At 43.6% G+C, this 22,435-nt stretch overlaps 1 protein-coding gene across 1 annotated transcript in view; it reads left to right on the forward strand.

Moving 5' to 3' along the window:
* The first annotated feature begins 827 nt into the window (after window positions 1-827).
* nova2 (NOVA alternative splicing regulator 2) overlaps window positions 828-22,435 on the forward strand; it is a 37,486-nt gene continuing 15,878 nt past the window's right edge. Inside the window, exons 1-2 of the mRNA XM_018742825.2 lie at window positions 828-1,791; window positions 9,468-9,611. Coding sequence (XP_018598341.2) covers window positions 1,629-1,791; window positions 9,468-9,611 — 307 coding nt within the window. The 5' untranslated portion in view covers window positions 828-1,628. The remainder of the gene's footprint in view (window positions 1,792-9,467; window positions 9,612-22,435) is intronic.

The raw sequence follows: 22,435 nt of genomic DNA on the forward strand, positions 1-22,435 counted from the left end.
TAGAAATAATAATACAGTCAGAAACCGCTTGTTCTAAGCGGGGTCGCGGCAAACTGGAGCCTAACCCGGCAACACAGGGCACGAGGCTGGAGGGGGAGGGAACACACCCAGGATGGGACGCCAGTCCGTCGCAAGGCACCCCAAGCGGGACTTGAACCCCAGACCAGCCAGAGAGGAGGACCCGGCTAAACCCGCTGTGCCTCCCTTAAATAATAATAGCTAATAGTAAATTATGCTAAGTGAATAAATGTAAATGTAAGAGTAATATTCTTCTTCTTATTATTATTAGTAGAAGTAGTATTACAATAAGTGTCCCTGCCATTGGGTACCTTGCCTCACGCTCAGTGTTTCCAGGATAGGTTCCGGATCACCGCGACCCTACACATAATGGATGGATGAATGGACGGAAGGATAGATTACTACTACTACTACTAACACTAATAATAATACTACTACTAATATAATACTAATACATGAGGACTTAATTGAAGGGGTATCTCATGGAATTTATTCACATGCCCTCAATGTCTGCTCCGATCCGGCATGCTTTGAATTGTACAGGGTGAGGCAACGTCTTAATGCCACATTCGCATTCAAGAACACTCTGTCCGTCTATTTTGGTATCCTTCGAGTCGTCCTAGAACGACGCTCGCCGCTGTCTCCTCCGCCATTCCCTTCCCTTCGTCATGTGACACTTGAAATTTATGTATCTCTCGCAGAAGGAACCCGCGCGTTATCCAATCGCCTTCGGCCAGGGGGCGGGGCTCGGCTCCTCACGCCGACAGGGATGCGTTCGGCTCCCTGTGACGTCAGCGACGCCCAGCGCTCCGACGCTCGCTCGTTCAGTGCAGGGATGCTCTGAGCGCGAGACTGCGGCATCTTCCACACGGCGGCTCCCCCTCGAACAGCATCTCTTCTCTCGAATTTCCATCCATTCTTTGCACCCAGTCCCTTTCTTCAGGAAACCCACACCCCCCTCCTCAGGCCGTTCGCTTCAACCTGCCGGGCACCTTCATGCGAGAACCGAACGTCATCGGTTAGAAAAATAATAAATATATATTTTTTTGCTTTCATTTCTATTTCATTTCTTTTCATTCGGAGGGGCTCTTTGTTGTCGGTACATCATCTGCGCACAGTCGTTTTTGTTTTTTTTTTTTTACATTGGCCCATCAGCTTCATCACTAGTTCTAGAAGAAGAAGAAGAGGAAAACAGCCAGGGAGGGAACGCCAGAAGAAAAACCTTGAAGAGATACGTATTGTGCGTATGAAGAAATCAGGGAAAGATTACTGTTGTTGTCACTGCTAGACCTATTTAAGGCTGCACAGTAAATTAATTGACCGGGGGGCGCAGGAGAAAAGGAATTCGCCTCATTTTGTGTAGATGTGACGTTCTACCTAGAGCAGCAGGCGAAGAAGCAGGGTCGTGTTGAGTAAGGCAAAGAGGCAGCGCATCGCTGTGCGACGAGCGGAGGAGGACAAAGCGAAGACACCTCCTCAGCAGAAGCGCTCAGACGCCTTCAGGGTCCTGCAGAGTCCAGCGCGCTCCGCTCGCTCCGCGACCCCCCGCCCCGTCCGTTTCCGAGCCGCTCCGACTCCGAGGGACGACGCACTTTCCGACCCGAGCTACTATGAAAATGATGGCAGGCGGGGCAGTTCAGCAGAACGGGATTTTCTCGAACCCGCACCATCACAGTCAACAGCCGCACATGGAGTCCGACCCCCCGGACTCCCGCAAGAGACCCCTGGAGACGCCGACGGAGGCGAGCAGCACGAAGCGCACCAACACGGGAGGTAAGAGGGACACCGGCGGCGGCGGCGGAGGCGGAGCGCGCAGCGCCACGAGCAGCGCACCCGAAGCAGCCTGCTTCTTCTTCTTCTCATCATTACTTCCCTAAATAAAGATTGAAACAGATTAAATATATTTCCCTCCAAACTCTTGGCGATCAGCTGTCATTACTACTGAAATAAGGCACAGTGCGACCGTGACACGGACCGGTGCGTTTCGGTTCTAGATATTATTTCATCACGCTCACGGCGCTCATTAAAAACAGCTCAAAAATGGTCGTTGAACGCCGGCGGTGGTACTAATTCGAGATATATAAATATATATTTAATATGTAAGTTTGAACCTTTAATAATGTATGTAGTCTGTCGCTCTTTTTGCAGCGATAAACAAAAACACGGCCCGCTGCCTGCTCACATCTGTCTGCCTTCGCATTCTTACACTCCACGGGTGATATTGTCACATTGTTACGTCATAATCCCTCACTTTCCCCTTTGTAACGTCACACTCATTAAAAGAGACGAATTAACGCGCCAGTAGTGTAGCGGGACATGTTAGTTGCATTTCTATTAAAATCGACTCAAATACCAGTGAGCCGTAAGCAGTCGGCAGGTAGCCGAAAATTCCTTTCTAACCAACAATTTCGTGTAAAAAATGAAGAATAAGACGTTAAAATAAAGAATGAATCAGTGATTCTTCTGGCTTTTGTTATTAATGAGGTTTCATTTTTTTTTTTCAAACATTCAAGTCGTTATGGGCCTATGAAACAATGTTATAATCCCTTGCATCCCGTGGAATTGTTTTTTTTTTATGTCATTTAATTGAGGTTAGATTCTTGACAAGACAGTTCACAATAAGCACATAATGTAAGTGCTTATATTTTAGAGTTTAGTTAGAAATGATCTCTGAATTTTGGCTGTGGCTGTATGGGTCTTTAAGTGCCTTTGTGTTGTTTGTCACAGTAGAGAATACTCTTTGTGAAGGAGTCAGAAGAAGGATATTTTTGTTGTGTTGAGACCCTGGCCAAGTGAAACATCCACTGAATGCATAGAAAGGATTGATTGTAGAGTTTGGCGTAATATCTTTTTCACATGTGTAATTTGCAGAAACTGCTGCAGTTCTGTTGTATAGAGGGCATAAGATTTGGATCACTCTAAAGGTAACAGTAATTTTATCAGAAAACCTCAATATTTAATCTTTTTCTATCAGCCAAACAAATTAAAAATGCAATGATGTATCTTTTGATATGTGTTGTTGTCTATTACAGTACCAGTATCAATTTTTTTTTTTTTAATTTTCACCTCATGGAAATAACATCACTGTGTTATTAGATAAATCCTACTCGGTGATGAGTATGTATGCAGAGGAGAAACAAACTAAAGTGGAACATAAGATGGACATATAATGTAATTCCATAAGCTTCGTTCCTACTTCTTTTTGTGTTGCTTGGCTTTTAGGAAAACAGCCTATTCTCCATTTTTCCTCAAGCTAAGTTTCCCAAATGTAGTGGTTTTTGGGACATCATTGTAACATCCACCTAACATGTATGAAGTATGAAGCTGTCTGTATTCTCAGCTGCTGGCGTTCTGTAGTCAAAAATCTTTCATTCTGCTTGAAAGAGGAGCACTCTTTAAAATATCAGTCCATGATTATAAGAAAGAGAAAGCCACTCATATTCCAAGATTCTGTTTTTGAATTTAATCACTGCAAGAAATGCAGTTGTTGAAAATTAGCTAAGCAATATGGCATTCTCAATAATGCCCTCTAAAAATGACAAGCATTCAATTTTTTGTGAGATATATTGTACCTACAGCTGTAACTATAGTAATTTGAGTGTTTGTATTGGGCTTTCTTCTTATTTTCTGCACCAAGTTGACATTTTAAAGCAGCATATTCTTTTAAGTGAATATGAGCAGGTTTTTTTGTGAAATCTAACAAAGAACATAGTTATGGCTCCTTGACTCCAACAAAGGAAATTTTATAAAATTACGATTAAAATTTCTTACATTTAACGGTTCTTTTCAGGAATGTACTTGAGATCTCCTCCAAGTACCTTCATTCATTCTAGAGTAACTGTAATAAAATTTTGTCTAAGGGGGAGCTTGGGCTACATTTCCATTTAGTATCAGGCTCAGCTGCACAAGAGAGCTGAACTTGTGCAACGTTTGGAAAATAAAAAAGAAAGCCCTGCATTATTCTGTGTTTTTTTAATTCCTTCGGAATGAATCACTCAGTGCTTCTAAAAGCAAATAGGAGTCATATTAATATAGACACCTGCCGCCTGTTTCCACTGCGCTTTGTATACATCTTGAAACCTACACAATTAGGTATAATGTGCTAATTTTGCTAATGGACGGATTGGCATTAGAATGCCTTCTGGAAGGTAATGAGAAAGCAATGCAGATGCCCTTGCTGGATGACGTGAAAGGACTGTGAATATGCCAGCTGACAGAGAGTTGGAGCTACTCAGACAAGATGATGGTGGCTTTGTGAGGTGGCAGTGCACAAGCATAGACCTTTCAGTAAAGATCTTCCTCCACCATAAAGGGTTATTTTAGTGAGGGAGTCCACAGTGTCAGTTGTGATTTTGTTAGTTTATTGTTTGGCTTTCCTATCAAGCGTGGCGTAGACTATACACGCTAATGAAAGGTTTATTCAGTCCAGTACAATATCCATTCATAAAGAACTACCCAAGATTATTTATTCCTAAAGGGCTTTTCAGATTACCGCGGTATCAAATGCTAGCACCCCTAGCTCCTATATTCTGAAATGTCTCCTCCGCCATTCCATCATTCTGCGACAATGCTGTTTTCCACGCTCTTTTCAAGGACCTTCTTTGCCTTCAAAAAATGTTCAGTTCCTTCTCCATTTCCGATGATTGCGTTCCGTCAGCCGCCGACCACCACTTCACCTCCCCATCTATCGTTTGTTACCGCTGATGATCACGGCAGCCGCAATCACCGCATCCCATCGATCCATGGCGCTTGCTTGAACATAAAGGGGGCGCTGCTTCTTTTTTTTGCGAAACACTGCGTCAAAGTAAAAAAAAAAGTATTGTTTGGCGGGGGAGGCGTGGTGACATGGTGGATGAGACGAGACTTGATTGGATACGGAAGGTGCCTCTCCTCACATTGCTGCAGACTGGAAGGGACCACTCGATGAATATGGATGAGAGTAATGAAAAGAGCGATGCAGCAGGGAAGATTCCCCTTCAAACGGTCATGGAGCAAACAATACGTAGATCCATCACAAAAACACTCACATCTGTCATTAGCATTTCCCACATAACTAACTCTGACAAAACAAGTTAGCTTTAACTAGTGGCTAAAGGACTTTAGGGAGCACAGTCGGTAAGTCCTGGAACTATTTTGTAAGCATATAGAGCTTTTATTCTGTAAGCGTTTTTTTCCACATTGCTTTCTTGTTTCTTTCACACTCTCAGTTGGGTAGGGCAGGGGCCAGCTGTTCTTACCTTTAAAAAAGGTTTCATTTAAGAAGAAGAATATGATCTCACTTTATGTTGAGTTAACTATATTATCCCTAGGTGTCTGCATGGGCTGTTGCCATCCGCGGTCAGCCAACATCAGGTGAGGCATTGCAGCTTTCAAACCGTCAGCTTTCGACTGTCCTGAATTTCGTCTTTATGGGGAGACCCAAGAAACATGTTACTATGCTGCCATTCACTGTCTCGTATACTAAATTCATTTAAAATGTTATTGCCATCTTTTATTTCGAGACGTGAATAAAGAGCGTACAGATTTGCTAATACTGAAAGTATGAAGCGCTCTTCACTTACTTTGTCTCAATTAGATCAGCGTATAGGAGTGGTGCAGTGAAAAGTTGCCAACAACAGCTCATTGCAGCGCGTCATTCCACCTTTTCCATTCGTTTGCTGTGATTATCTAACTGGGGCCGTTTTATTATTTCAGTGAAACCAAAGCAGATTGTGCTGCAGCGGTTACTGGTTCCATGATCAGGCCATGGATTGTCTGAGCTTTATGTTTGCTCTCTGGCCGCGTGATCTAAAAATATCCAAAAATACAGTAATATCCAGGGGTTTCCTGCCACAGTGAAATCGAAAGGCCTGTTGAGTGTGGATTAGCTCTACCCAGTTTTGCTTCTGTGTCATACTTGACAAATTAGTTTTTTTTTTTTTTTTTTTCTCACTGAGTACTGGCTAGGGTCATTTTGACAGCTGAATAAAAACTCTTATTTTTATGTGATTCTAAAAAAGAGCCCAGAAGTCGTTGACCTGTTTTTCTGGGGGAGGAATGCATCATTTAAAAATTGTCATGGCGGCAGACATGGACCTAAATGCTTGCCTTTCCTTACGTGTATTTATGAGGCAGTTGTGACTTACTACATGTTGTTCAGCACTGCTCATGCTGTTTTCAGCTTAATGCTAATATATAACATCCTATTCACCTGGTAAGTGGAGGGAATCCCATTTTCAACGGATCTTGTCTTGATCAAATTTCTGAATGGGCCTTGATGTAAATGAAAACATAGAGTGTAGACATGACAGCGTTTTGTCAAGTTTAACATGTTCCTTCTAAGTTTAAGTAGGAATTGATTTATAAATGAGAGTGCAAATGTCATCGCTGCAGGGGCTGTTTCCTACAACCGTTGTGCAATGCCCTTGTAGCTTTGGTGTTAGTAAGCACTGTTAACATTTTAAAAAATTTTGTGGAGTGTGCAACCTCAGTGACACATGTTATGATAATCATAATTCTGCAGTGTCTGTGAAATGCCCGTGCTTGATAATCTACATTTTGTTTTCCCCGAGTTCCAACACTATTCTGTTAACCTTAAACACGATGGTCTTTCTTATTTTTAATTAATTGATTATTTTTTTAAATTTTACTTTTTTTACAATATGATTCATTTCAGATATTTTCAGAAAAGAGCATTACTGATGGAAAAGACAAAATGTTTACGAATGCAAGCTATTTATTTGCCTGAGATATCAACATTCTTCCTGGCGACTTTTATATAAAGAGATCAGATGTGATAAAGGGTGAACTTTCCCTTAAAGTTCATATGTACAGAATTCAGATTTTACTAAGTTCAAATGAGATGCTTTCAGATTATTCATTAAGAGGCAATGGTTTTGTCTAATTACATTTCCTGTTTTGCCAGTTGAAGATAAAAGTTATTTTTCAGCCCTTTTTTTTCGGAATATGCTTGATTTTCCTGTGACTTCAAATATAAATTCCAAGCAGCTGCGTATTAAGAGACGCTAAATAAAACAGGTAAGCCAGCGTATGTGCTTTTCTGTTATTGTTGAAGGATTTACAGAGATAGGAAACATGACAGTTTTATTTAGACCAAGTACAACTTGCAGGTATTGTTAATTTGCTACTTAGCTGATGCCTTTGTTCAAACCGTCTTACAGTTCCTGACCCGTTCATAGAGCTGGGAAATTTCTGGAGCAATTCATATGAAGGGCCTTGTTCAAGGGTACTAGATGAGCAGCAGTAGGGAGAGGGGCTCGGAGAGGCAGTGTTCAGGTTCAGGTTCCAAGTCCATGTCCTTAACGACAGTGTTGTACGCTGCCCCAGATAAGCCCCTTGCTGTTGTGTGCAGTAAGCAGCTTCCCTGCCCAGAAATTAAAAAATTAATTTGAAAGGCGGCAAATCTCAGCTGCCATTGCTTCAGGCTCACAGCGACTTCTCCTATAGGCTTGGTGAGGGCAGCAGCCAGGAGGTCTTAGCTCTCCCAGCTCCTCTTATTCCTCCTCTGTTCTAGCCGATCTCCCCGGTGACTCCGATCTGGGACCGTGTCCTAGGCAGAGCACTGTAGAGCCAAAAACCGTGATCTGCTCAGCCAAGTCAAGACTAGAAATGGGAAGTTGTCATAGCAACTTTTGTAAAAACAATGGAAACCCTTTCAGTATTCATAATACATATCATAGACCTTGACTGGGAAGTTACAAAAGTGAGAAAATTAGCTTGAGACAAATGAGGTGTTTACATTCTGCTTATAAATAGAAATTTCTATTAAAGATGATGGGAAGGTGGGATTGTGTATGTCTGTGTATGCATGCGTGTGTCCAATTATTTATTAATTCCCAGCCTCATTAAATGAGAATAGATAAAATTAACTCCATCCAAATTAAAAGGAGGGCAGTCTTCACTTTATTTAGAATCTGGGTCACTGCAAAACACAAGCGTTCTGGTCCAAGGGTGAGTTTTGAGCCTGTGTGGAATTAGCTGGAAGATCGATTTCAAAAGAAAAAGCAAGGTTTCTGCATACATGCAAACCTCACTGAGAATGTTTTGCCTAATTATCATGGTGTCATATTTCCTCTTGGTTCCCTTTGCCCCGGGGTGTGTGGAACACATCCAGTCGTAAACAGTTCGAAGTGTGCCCTCTTAATCTACAGGCAGTGGGGTGAAACCACAACAGGCCAGGGTGCTGTGTTTAATAAGATTATTTCAAGTGGAGTAGTTTGATAAAATGCCATAAAGTCCCTCTAACTGATGATCTCCATTACTAAGACTTATAAGCCCCCCTGCCCCCATACTTCTCTGCATCAGGGATAAGGGAACTGTCCCCGCTGGTTCTCTGTGAGCTGCTGTTGGGCTAAGCAGTGATCCCCTCAAAAGAAATGCAGATTGTAAATAGCAAGTAAAGCACAGCGAGGCCTCTTCAAATGAGCAAAAAAGACAACCAGCAGAATGAGAGGAAAAAAAATCCCCCAAATCCTCATTTCCCCCCGACTGTTGTTATGGTCACTCTTGGTCGCCATGGTTGCCATGGCCCATAACCCTGGAAATGTGTTTTTCTTCTGGAATTTGTACGCAATTCTGAGCAATGTTTTCTTTCAATGAAATCATCTTAGAAGAAAAAAAGAAATTAATACTTATATGGCTGTTTTGGCAGAAATCTCGAGTTTTGTGATAAATTTATCTTGATAAATTGCACTGATAGAATTTTTGCGTTCGGGTGATTAATGGTGGAACGTGACTTTAATTTAAAGTGGATTGAGGAGACTGGTCATGACCAGGTGACCTGTTTATTCAGCAGGTGTCATTACATTTGAGCATAAAGATCTTTTCTCTGGGATCTGCCACTTTTTTGCTTTCCCATCATATTGAACACAGATGAGGCTCTGTAAAATAAATACCAGAAACCTATTTACTCATGTTGTTGTTGCAGTTTCTGCAGTGTTTTTAATATCATGTCATGTTTTCTGTCTTTGGTAAGCGTAATCAAGGTTACAGTGCAGTATGCAAAGTTTTAAAAAGATTTTCTGTTTTCTGTTCAAAATTCCACAAAAGAGATTTCCACTGTTAATCAGGTGGATTGACTTGTATCTATCACTTAATTGCTTTTTGATATTAAAATAAGCTAATAATTTCCCCATAAATATTCAAACTTAACTACATATTTTTTGTTACATATAACTTATGGTTATGTGGGACACCCTTTTTATGAACACGTGAATACTGATGCCATCAGCGCGGTTTTGTCAGTATATTTATGCTTTGTTACTGTGCTGAAATCTCACTTTGGAACAGGAATTGGACACTTTTGTTATCGATATGTAAAAATGTACCTTTGAAAGAGAAGGAACATATGTAAGTAATACGATGTGCAAAAATCTGTTAAGAGTCTCCCAGATTATTCAGCATGTATTCTAATATATGGCCTGTTTTTCTTCTTTTCCCATTTTCTTCAGAGGAAGGCGAGTACTTCTTGAAGGTTCTGATCCCTAGTTACGCAGCAGGCTCCATCATCGGCAAGGGGGGGCAGACCATTGTTCAGCTGCAAAAAGAGACAGGCGCTACCATCAAGCTGTCCAAATCCAAAGATTTCTACCCGGGTAAGTAGCCGCGATGCTGAACTGGTTTGTATCGAAGAACAGACACACATTCCCAGCAGCAAGTTCATCAAGTTTTTTCTGTCTGCTGTAACTGGCGAAACATCTTCTACGAATTTTCCATTTAAGTGTGAGAACCCTTGCGGTTGCATCCGCTCCTCGTGGATTGCGTCTGATAGTGATCCAGGTGACATCGGCAGGATTCGAGAAGGAACAAATGGGCTGTTAAAACCTCCGAAAGCTATTTTATTTTCCAGTTTGCACTTCTGCTGGATTTACGTGTAGTCTGTTGGAATGAAGGTTTTGGATGCCAGGCATTTTGTGTTCAGAGCTTTAGATTAATCACACTGGCTTTAGTAATCACGTTAATTTATGGAAGAATTATATTCCTATCCAGCCATATGTCTCTGCAGTGTATTCAGCTGTTCTTTTTAAAGCAAAACCAATTTAGTAGCATAATGACACAACAGTATCAATGGCTTAAGGTGTGCAGAGTGTGCATGTTCTTCCTGGGTTTGGAACCCAAAGAGATGCTTGGAAGAAGGCAATGGTGACCCAGTTCTGTAGGCTCCCGTACCATGAAAACCGCGCGAGCGCGAGTGCGAGTGAATTCGACTCAAAGGCGCTTACTCCTACCTGCCTAAAAGTAGTTAAGGGCTTTTAAGTGAGACGAGGTTCCGTGCAGCGTGTGATGGTTTCGCAGAATTCCGACACTGGCCCGTGGCCTCTCCCTCTGTGTTCTGCCCTCAAATCCCCATCTTCCCACTGGGGACCTGAGGCTGGGGCAGTAGCAGATGCCAGATGCAAGGCTTTCCCTTTATCATCAAAGTTGGCAGTTGCGAGCAGCTGGTGCTGAGAAGTAGCTAGTTGATATGCAAAGAGGAGAAGAAACAAGATTCTGGCTGTGGGGAACTTTTGTGCTGTGTTAGAAAGGGGGGAGATGGGGGGTTGGGGTGTTTGTACGGTGATGGGGGTGCGGGCTGCTTCCTTCCGAGTGTAGGGATGCAAATAAGAGCTGTTTCTTCCGGGGCACCAAATCAAAGAGTGCACCTGCCAAGCACCCCAGAGATGGGGGTGGGGTGCCTGTCTCGATTGTTAAGATGCAAAGGGGCGGGGGGAGGGGGTTACTGGAAGGGCTGCATGGATGAGGCAAAGTCGCCAAACAGATAGGGCCTCTGTTCTTTTCAGTCTACAACACTTCCAGCTGCTAATCCCAGTGACACCAGAGTAAAAAGGAGACATCCTCTCACGTACCTGTGTAAGTGTTGGCCACAGATGGACAAGCGCTTGTTGCAGAAAGGGAGAAGCATCTCTTTGGATGCTAGTATAAAAATAGAGGTCTGCAACTTGTACAGGAAAGATGTTTGTTTTTCTGGAGTCCCTGTGTCACACAAGCGTTGCTCCTTCTCACTGAAGCATATGCCGTTGCATGAATATCAGGGCACCCTCAGACACCGAAGATCTGTCCTTCCCTGCTGCTCTATCAGTCTGCAGGGGAATTATTCCCAGGTTTTTTAGTTGGCATGTTTCATAATGGTGAACCTTTTTAGCTTGTGCTAAATTAGAGCTTTCCAGACTTTTCCAGAGTAAGACCACGAAAAACTGATGGCTGAGGACACTCAGCAATCCCTGGTCCGGGCCTGTTTATACTGATATACAGTACAAAAACAAAGCATGTATTGTGTGTTAATGTATGCAGTTGTAATCATTGTATCAGCATTTATAATAAAAAGAGAATCAAACTGAACCTGTTTCCATAATGCTACTGAGCTCAGTTGTGTCACATTCTCCAATTTAGGTGAATTGCTGATTAAGATAAATTAATTTAATACAAAACCTCTGGTAAAAGACAGCGATGTTTTTCACGTCTCTCAGTGGTGCTCTGTGGATCGACGGGTTCTATTTTAAATGCTGTCCTCCTCCACACGGAGCGAAAGTGTTGATGATGCACTTCCTTTGTCCTGACTGCTGAGCTCCTGCAACCTCCAGCTCCTGACCCTTCCACTAAAGCATGGCGGAATATTAAAGCTTTGTCTTAATCCTAGGCCATGATTGCTTTTTTCAGTATTTAATACCCAGCCAGTCTCCCTGCATTATAGACATTACCTATTTTCTCTGTTTTAAGCAGCTTAATGCCTAAGCTTTCTGACTGAAAGATGAAAAGCCGGCATATTACATGTAGCTCATGGACCGAAATTAGTTTCATGTTTGTCATCCTCGTTTTCACCCTAAACTGGTTTTTCTGCTGTAATGACACCTCTTTTTATTAGAAATGCACTGATGCTGGCCATTGGAGTCGGGGTATATGTGAGGGGGTGAAGGTGTTAATTTATTTGCAATGTTAAATATTATTTGTAGTTCACATTTTGGCAATATTTTGTCTGTTTCGTAAAGAGAATTAAAATTTCTCTGTAGGATGGGAATTAAAATGTGAACTGGGCCCGTGTAAATACAATTGCTCCCACAGAGTATTTTCTCTGTATATTAGTAGCAGATGTAGGGTCGGACCAGCCCTCAGCTAAACACAATAGGACTTGACCCAACAAAGCACAAACATGGGATACATTTTCAATGGTCTGCATGCAAGACGTCCCTCCCTCTTTTGTTCTGTGACCTCAAGTTTTCCCAGTGAACTGTCTCACCCCACCGGTACAGAACAATTAACAAGACATGATAAGCTGCCGTTGAGGAGGACGATTGACTCCAAGACATGAATACTCCCCGAGCATCTGCACTTGACTCTGAGAGGTCCATAAGGGAACGCCACCTTGCCCTCGTGCCTACTGCCGCTCATCACAGATGCCTTATGCTTGCCTAGTCGGGGCCTACAGCACACATCTGAGTAAAAATGGAAGTGAAGGCTGCTTTCTCTCCGAAAGCTAGTGCAGGTTGGGCGAGAAATTGCAAGCAGTGAACTGTGCTGCTTTGTTGGGCAGGGGCTTTCATATCGGGGGAGAAATTGAGAGATGTTCATCTACTGCGCCGAGGTTGGCCGCCGTGGCAGCAACACCCAGCTGTAAGGTAACGCACTCAAAATTTAGCTCAGATGTTGCTACACATGGCCCAGTGTTACGTAACGTGTAATCAGCAGCCGCCCCATAAACAGCTGGATGTTTACGGCGGCAGCCTGGATGCTAAATTACTAAATTACAGAATTCATCATTTGTACTTTATGGGTGCCACCACTCTACACTGGACAAGCTGTTTTTGACAACGGACCGATGGATGAATGGATTATTTCTAGTTTGACGTTCTATCCACACCTCACACGAGAGAAGCATTGCAGAAGTGTCATGTGTTGCGTCTGGCAGGCGGTAGAATCTTTAGGCCAGATCTGCATGTGAGGGATCAGGATTAAGCCTTCAGCTTTCCCTTTCCCCGTCCTCCCTGACCTTGAGATAAGGTACCACCTGTTTGACCCCTAATCCCCCACCCATTTCGTTAGCGATCACATGTGTGACACCAGCATGCGATGGGAGGATGGCTTCAAGTGGGTGCAGTACGAAGCAGATGATATGGTGGTGCAATGCCCCCTGGATCAGTTAATAAACCCTCTTTCTGCCTCACACAGTGGCTCAGGTTGCAATGCCGCTTAGTACATTTGTTTTCCACAACCTGGGTCAGCGGTAGATAAAAAGTAAATGGTGAATTTAATTAGCCTAGAAATAATATAAATTATTGTAAATAGTAATAACAATATAGTCTCTCCTTGTTATTGGGCACTGTTCCGGGGGGGGTGGTGTTCAGTTTGTTCCATTAAATAATTATCTAGTGTATTACACACACATATTGACTGACACTGCTTGTCCCAAGCGGCGTCACGGCAAACCGGAGCCTAACCCGGCAACACAGGACACAAGGTCAGAGGTGCAAGGGACACCCCCAGGATGGGATGCCAGTCCGTCACAAGGCACCCCAAGTGGGACGCGAACCCCAGACCCGCCAGAGAGCAGGACCTGGCCAAACCCGCTGCACCACCATGCCCCGTCTAGTGTATTAGTACAGTATAATACATAAAGCAAAAGCAAAAGGAGTGTAAACAGATGACAAAGATTGCGGGGTGGTTACTGTCTTGTAACTGAACAAAAATGTTAAGGATAATAAAAGTTTTTTCAAGTAACACTTCTAGTAAACAAGACTGTAACTTTGTTCAGAAATCCATAACGGAGAGGTACAACACAGGATGGACTGTAATAATAACGATAATAATACTGTAATAATAATGCTACTACTAATAGTAATGATATCATCCATCAAAGTGTGAAACTCGAGCTGCTGAGTTCGCAGCTATTGTTGATAGTTTCAGAGAAGATTGCTGGTGGGTGACAGCGTTCTCTGGGATCAGATGAGGAGTGAACAGAAAAAGAGGTCCCCTTAATCCCAGTGGCTTTTTGTTCTGTTTTCATGTGTGACGTCAAGCTAAACAAACAGCTGCCCCAACACCCGTTGGCTTATGCCTTCAGATGGCTGAGTAATTCCTCCCCCTGTGTGCCAGTCAGTGCCTGTGCAGCCCCGTTGTGCCAAGGCCAATGTATGCAGGCAGTCCTGTCATAGGCAGCTCAGTGTAGAGGTTACTCACATGGGTGGAAGGTCCTGCGCCTTAAGAGCTACAAGAGCAGAACCGCTCGGTTGATCCCCCCCACGGCAACTGGAGAAGACTGGTCATTCTGTTTGGGGGAAGGCATCTGATGACTGCAGGACCACTGCAGGACCACGTGCCCGCAGCCTCTCCCTCCTGTCTCCTCTTTCCCGCAGCTTCTCTCGGGTGCCTCTCCTCCATCCAGACCTCTTGAGGTCTCTGCAGTGCTGCACCTTACAGGCACAATGTTTCGTGTTTTAATCAGAGTCAGTAAAAGGCACAAGCAGGTCTTCCATAAATAGAGTGCTGGAAATGTCCTTGAGGTAAATTTTGCCGAGCGCATGGAAAGATGTGCGCAGCCTATGGTGAAATATTACTGTTTATTGTTCTATCGTCAGCTGCTTTCCCTGTTTGTTAAGGATCTGCGTGAAACTAATCTTTATCGGTCTTTATCAGCTGCATCCAGATGATGGCTAAAATGTTGTTTCAGTCTGCGGCACTTTCTGGAAAGAAGGGATTGAAATGCAATAAATGAAGAATTAGTGTTGCTGTGCTCTACGCCCACTTTTGTGAATTCAGCTCCTTCTTGACTAATTTCTTTCTGCTTCGCAGCCTTGTCACATTACAACATGCTCTGGAGATTTGTTTTCTGCTGGATGATATATAGTCCTCCCACAGCATTTTGCTGCCATTTGCATGGCGCTCACCTGGGGAGACAATCTTATAGCTCCCCCAAAGTACATGTAGGATGTAGGATGCGTCTGCAGTGCTATTAAACGTTTTTTACTGGCACTCGCATTCATTCCAACCTAAGCTCATGGCAAAACTGTTTACTATTGTTTGTGTTAAAATGCACCATGGTCTGTGGCCACATGTACTGGCAATGCACGGCTCTTTTTTCTTCTTTCATCGACTTTTTTGTGCGGCTTTACCATTCAAAACATAAGAAGCTTACTTTCGGAGGTGCCAGAAATCTCAGAATATCAATTTTGCTTCCAGTATTAGGTCCCTGTTTCTGTTCCTGGACCTCATTAGGGGATGGTCTAGAATCCAATTAAGACCTATAGACCTGTTATGGTTTAGCGTTTAATTTCAAAGCTAATCGTTCGGTTAGAAAGCAAAGAGTATAATTTAAATGTCAACGGTTATAGCACTAATAGCAGAGAACTGTAAATGGTTACAATGGATTTCAGTAACACTGTTACTGTTTGTAAAATGTCATGATGTAACCTAGTTTGCTGCATGATCCGGAGAGTATCTCCTTGGGGTACGAGGCGAGGAGCATTTGAACCGTAGACGTGTATCTTGTGAATGATGCCAAATTACACCGTTTCACTGTACAAAAGAATCATTGACACATAGTAGTGTGTCAGTCTGGTCCAGGCTACCTACCTGGCCTAATCCTGACGATATGTGGATATTGTCACTGATGTGTAAAGCAGTCCCTCTGCTGGGGGTGGTTTTCTGAACTGCTTGGAAGCATGGTGTTCGGTGGAGGTGTGGTGAGACGGTGGGAGGAGTCATGAAGAGTCTGTAGACACATCCCCCCCACACACACACACACACCCCAGACTCCTCCAGTCCGCAGACAAAGCAGGTTTTGTTAGGTTGTGTGCCCAGTTTTTTTCAGAAACAAGAATTAAAATGATCGAGGGACCCCGCATCCAGCTCTGGCCTCCTTGGGCTGGTGCACCACAGGGGCCGAGGAGGTCTGCGCCAGTGCTATTTTTCGAGCGCGAATGGGCAGATGCTGCACAGGTCCAGGTCAGTCAGCCCTTCATTTGCAGTCAGGTCACGTAAGGAGTTCAGTTGTGTCGGAGAGATGGGGGACCAGTAACCGGCAAATAGCACAGCTCCCGTAATGAAGTGCCTGGAAATAACACAAGAAAACACCTGTCCCGAGAATCACAGACAATAAACTAGAAGAAGCATTAGCTTTAGGATGGAATGAAATGGTCAACATTCATGACATACAAATATACACATTATTTTTATTATATCATAATTAAATTATTTATTGAATTCAAGCGAAAGAAAAGTGTAGACATCAAGAGTAAAGTCATATTTATGGGTTTGCTAGGCCCATTATTATCTTTAACAGTATTGTCTTTTCTTATGCAAGGTTCAGTATCAGTGATTATGGAACCGGTAACGCATCGAATATTTAATTTTTTTAAAGATATCTGACCTAATTTTCGATTTTGTTCCAACTGCAGTTTAACAGTCACTTCTGGAAATGGCAATTGCTTAATATTGTAATTTATTGAGTCTCTTCATTATATTTAAGCCATGGCTACTGAAATGTACAGTATTATTTGGCTTTTCAACTCCCTTGTGTGAAGTGGGTAGCATTTTGTGCGATGCAACTAACACCGGAAAATATATATTATGCACTGTACTTTTTTCTGGTTTTTTTAATGCTGACCTGGGTATGTGTCGATACAAGTCATGAAACTACTGGATGCAGCAGGTTGTGTTTACAATGTACTGATGATGGGTTTTGAATTTGGGATTTCTTTGGGGGAAGATTTAATTTTAATGAAACACAAACAACATATCTCAGATGCCAGGATAGCTGCCCCTCTCAAAAAATTATGTTTTTTTGTCGAAATTGTATTAGTATATTAGTATTTTAATATGAATGTATTTCTAAAACAAGTTGCATTTAATCCAAATGAAATAGAAATTTTCTTAATACCCAAACATCATTTTATGGCTCCTCATTTTACATTTCCTGTTGTTGTCCTGATAAGCAGCCCTTTTCAAAGCTCGTAGTCAAAAAAGTTGCGCAATATGAGTTTTCATATAACGAATGCGTGTTTTGGTGTACAATAGAGGATTCTTCAGGTAAGAACAACAATTTAATTACAGCTGAAGACTAAGTCAAACCTATGTGTATTAAACCATCTGTTTTGCGTAGTTCTTATTTCCGTTCCATTGAAAGCAGTCGCAGAATGATGAGAAGGCTCAAAGCGCGTAATACGTACGCTTTTGATTGCACATCCATAGCAAAAACGTCCCTGGAATCTCTGGTTGTCATGGAAATCTTCCTGTTGCATAATAGAGTGAAAAAAGGTGCTAAACTTCTTAATGGCCTGCCTTGGGGGATGCATTAAGATGGAAACCCTTTGTTTTGATACAAATCACTGGATAAATTGGAGGCCTTAAAGGAGAAGGCTGGTCATCTGAATAAAGCTTCCTGTGCAAGTGTGCTGCCTTGGAGGGGCTGCGCGAGCATTTAAAAATGACCCATTCAGCCATGGTCACCTTTCAAGGAGGACAGCGCTCCCTCGGAAAACTCTTCCCGGCCTCCCACTTTGACCCCAAGTAGACGCTGTTTGCACCTGCCCCTTCCCCCCTTCGCCTCCCTCTTCTCTCCATTATCTCTAATCCCCGATGAAAAGGCCTCCCTTTCGGATGATTCATTTCCCTGACAGGCCACAAAGACATCAGCTGCCCAAACGTCCCCTTCCATGCAGCGGCTGCGCTCTCGCTTTAATTGCGGCCGATTGGAAGTCGCTAATTAAGTGTGTCCCTGCCGGAAGGTGCCGGGGGCGGGGCGGGGCACAGCGGCACGGCAGCTCACCAGGTCAAGACATTATCGGGCGAGGCTAAAAATACGAGCTGTGTGCATAACATGCTAACCCTTGGTCTATGCGCTCTCGTGTGCTGTTGTTCTTTTCTCACATCCGCCACGGAGGCATTTTTAGAGCTGATGTAATGTCCGACCGCGCGGTCGGGTACGAGGTACGCGTTAGCGTTGTGCCGGCACTATATCCTTATTTCGCTATTCAAGCTGTGCAGAATCGCGTCCTCAGAAGGACGTCAAGGATTGGCGCGGCCTTTCGGCTTTTTCACACAAAAGAGATAATTGATGTTTTCTATCCCAGCTGTTGCAGCTGCATTAAACATCCCTCACATTCCCAGCATGCTCAGTGAAAATGGGAGATTATCCCCTTCGGAGTGGGGAAGGTTTGTTCCCTCAGTTCGGAGGAGGCAGTGACCGTCTTTATCTCCGGCCACAATGAAACTTTAGATGCTGGGGGCCGACAGGGGCTCCACAGACTCCCTTGGTGACAATCGGGGCTTTCAGGCCCTGCCCCCACTCCGAGCAGGTGCAGCGGCGGGCTGTGGGAACCCAGGGCTCACAGTTACATTTCACAGCACCGTCCTGCCTGACAGAGTCACTACGCTGCCAGCCAAGTCTCTGGAAAGCTGAATTTTGCCCTGAAAAACGCCATAGAAGACGTTCTAGGAAGATCCTGGCCTTAACAGCCAAGTGCTGCCTTCCCTTGCATTATTCATTTGCTCAAGGGATGCCTTTATCCAGGGCAGCTCCCGTTTTAACGTATGCAGTGACCCACTTATCCAGCTGTGCTTTCATTGGACCGGTGAAGAAAGGGGGCTGTATTAGGATCAAAGGTCCAACCCCGGATCTGAGCCCACAGCCAAATGTAAGATGCTGCGGATGCTGGAATACCAATAACAATTTTTCGTATCAGCCAGTGTTTGTTTGCGCACGTTGCAATGCATTGCAGGGGTGCAGGGTGATCAGCATGAAAACAACATTTCGTAGTGACTTTTCTCCAGGAGGCCACACACTGGTGGTCTGTTAGTTCTGTTTGTTCTGTCTATTTACTAGTACCATGTGAAGCACACAAGTAGCACTGTATTACCATTGTTATAATATACTGCATCTGTATACTTTTTCCATGTACATATATCGGCATATTCTTACTGGTGCTGTTGAGGTTATGTAAATCCTTCAGAGGTGCCAAGACTACATTTCAGCGCAGTTCCATTCAGTGAAATGCAGTGTGTAGTTTCACAAAATAATTTGGCCCAAGTTTAGAGCAGAATTTATGAATGTGCGATGGGTGGTGTTGACGCCTTGCAGCTCCTGGGCTATGGTTTTGGGTGTCTGCTTGCATCTGGATCAGTCTTTGAGGAGTTCTCCACATTTCCTCCGGGTACTCCAGATTCCTCCCGCAGTTCAAAAACATGTGTTTCAGGTGAATTGATATGTAATGCTTATAACAATGATTACACATCCATTTTACTCATTTATCTGACACTTTTTTCCCAAAGCATCTTACAATTTTTTATCCTTTATACAGCAGGGTCATTTTACTGGAGCAGTTCAGCAGCTTGCTCAAGGGTACTACAGCTGAGATTCAAACCTGCAACTTTTGTGTCTAAAGGCAGCACGTTTAACTACTACGTTAACAGCGGCCCTGGTTAATTTTCATAAACTGCAGCTTAGTAGTTTAGCAGCACCAGTCCATCCGAACTACAAGTCTTAGGACTGTGTGAGGAAACTGGAGAAAACCTTCACAGACACATGGAGAACATAAACAACAACAACAACAACAACAATAATAATAATATATAATAATAATGTTAACCAATTTGAGTGGGGTGTGGTGGCACAGTGGGTTGGACCACGGTCCTGCTCTCCAGTGGGTCTGGGGTTTGAGTCCTGCTTGGGGTGCCTTGCGACAGACTGGCGTCCCGTCCTGGGTGTGTCCCCTCCCCCTCCGGCCTTACACCCTGTGTTACCGGGTAGGCTCTGGTTCCCTGCAACCCCGTATGGGACAAGCGGTTCTGAAAATGTGTGTGTGTGTTAACCAATTTCAATACCCACTTGTCCCAAGCGGGGTCATGACAAGCCAGAGCCTATCCTGGAGACATTGAGCACAAGGCTGAAGGGGTGGAGGGGCACACCCTTGATGGGATGCCAGGCCATCATAGGGCCACAACTAGTCACCCAGGCACACAGCTGAGCAAGGGTACTGGAGCAATTGCAGGGTAAGCACCTTGCTGAAGGGCACTGGAGCTGGAAGTGGGGATTGAACCAGCAACCTTTGGAGCCAAAGCCAGCTGCTCCAACCATGATGCCACCAGCTGCCAATAATAATAATGATAATAAATTCTGACCAAACTTATCCTGCTAACACACTAGGCAGGATGTGCATGTGCTGTAGACAGGACACATCCCAGAGAAATTACATGCACATTCACTTAGATGCAGTTACACGCACTTACACATCCACTATGGTGAACTGGGCCAACTGGGTCACCAGTTCATCTGCAACACATTTCTTTAGACTATGGGAGGAAATGGATGTTGTATGTAGACATTTGTACAATATAGAATATTCAAAGATGTGCACAAATAAAAACAGTCAGTAAAAACAACTAGAACAGAATATGACCTGTAGCCTTCACTCATGTGGAATTCAGTTTACCCCAGAAGCTGACATTCTTTTACCTCCTGCCAGAATGAGAGCAAGAAGACAGTGGAAAGATTAACAGCTCTCAAGAAGTGGGAAATTATATGATGATGCCAGAGATCCATAGCAGTAAAAGCCCCAGGCTTATCAGATATCCGGTCTTCAGCAGTCAGATGCCTTAAAGGGGAGACCATGCACTGGTATGTGGTTATTGTCATAGTTGTGCAACGAAAGGCCTGGAAAGGGGTAACTGGTGTGTGGGCCAGCTGACTGTGTGTAGAACCTCCCCAACGGGATGTTTTGACAACTTTGAGGGACGGTAACCAAAAGTCGACAGGTGCGCATTAGGCGGTGTAGCGATACCCTACACCACCAGGGGAAATAAGTTAAGGATAGCAAGCGTCTGGGCAGCAGTTGTGTTGCCCAGGTTACAAACGGAGTGGCGACTCTCATGCCAGAAGCCAGCAGCTGGCCGTCCCACCGAAGTGGTTCATCATCATTTGCTGTGGAAAAGGTCACTGCTATTTCAATGCAACCCAATGGATATGAGCTCTAAAAACCTGCAACAACTGCAGGCTGAGGCAAATTCTGACGTATCATAACATCCACCGCAAGATGGCTGTGCTAAAAGTTGGCCAATCCCAAATCAAATAAAGGGTGAAGCGTAAAGTTTGTCACGGGCCGTTCTGCCTCTCAAAATGTTTATGTACTAGCTCACATTCAAAGTACTGGGCATGTGTGGCGGAATTAGCAATGCAGGAAGTCATCCACAGCGACTAAGGGCGGCTGCGTTGGTTTTGTAATCAGTTCGTACAGTCCCCCCCCCTCTGCAAATTGAGAGCAGAAACTTTTTGTCTTGCAGAACTTCCTCCACAGTTTTCTTCTCAGGAGTTTGGTGTCCCAATTAGCGCTCTCCCTTGCTGTCTGCTGGATGTTGAATTTAACTCGTGTTCAGCATTATTCAGAGACTTATATAATTTATTGGAGGAACTGGGATCCGAGTATAACATTAGATCAAAGCTGTTGAATCAGCAGAGACCTCAATGTGTCTCCCCCTCAACCCTCACAGCCGTGCCCCTCCCGTTAATTGTGAAGGAGCCCAGAAAAAACGGATCAATTATACATGATGGGGGAGCATCTCAATTAGATGGCCTGTACAACCTTGAGACCTCTGGGACAGGAGCCCAGAGTTACCAGCAGCGCCCGACATGAACGGTGATCCATCACTATTAGGATCATCCTTGCTGACCAGGGATTCAGATGAGGAGTAATTAGCACGCAGCCTCCCGATGGGCTACACAAAGCCCTGTGCGGGCATTACAATACAATACAAGTGTACTGTATACACATGTATATACTGTATGTGTGTAATGTGTGTTTTAGGCAGTGTTCCTTTCAGAGCTTCCCGGCTCACCTCTTCATGAAGTCCGCCGTCAAGGCTTTGAACTGCAGTGCAGGTATTTTTGGGAGTCACACAGCTCATCTTCAATGCATGTACTCAGAAAAATGTCCTCGTCCATAATTGCATGTAATTTTTACTTTTTTTTTTTTCAGAAACTAATAATAGATCAGTGTGGGATTTAAAATAGAGACAGACTTATTCTTTTTTATTCAGTACAATGAGATCAAAGTAAGATCAGCTGGGAAGAGTTGTGATCGAAAAAGGTTGCTTTAATGCATTTAAATATTTACTCTTTCATTGAATACATGTATCACATTCTACATGAATCCTTTTACACAGAACATTGTCCTAAAACAGGAAATGTGTTTAATGTTTGCAAAACAGACATCTAAAGAAAAAGAAATGCTAGCTTGTATTAACATGCATGAATTTTCCACAAGCCTAGATGTCTTTTAAAGCTTAAAGCAGACAAAATTTAGGGTTCAAACAGTGGTTCTCATCATGAGAATGTTTGGGTTAGGCTAAGAGCAACTTCATTGCTTGCAGCATCCTCTTGATATCAATCCCCCAAGTATTTATTGTACAAGTGTCCATTTTTATGTTCAAATGTTTT

Source organism: Scleropages formosus, chromosome 10, assembly GCF_900964775.1.
Source record: "Scleropages formosus chromosome 10, fSclFor1.1, whole genome shotgun sequence".
Taxonomy (NCBI): domain Eukaryota; kingdom Metazoa; phylum Chordata; class Actinopteri; order Osteoglossiformes; family Osteoglossidae; genus Scleropages; species Scleropages formosus.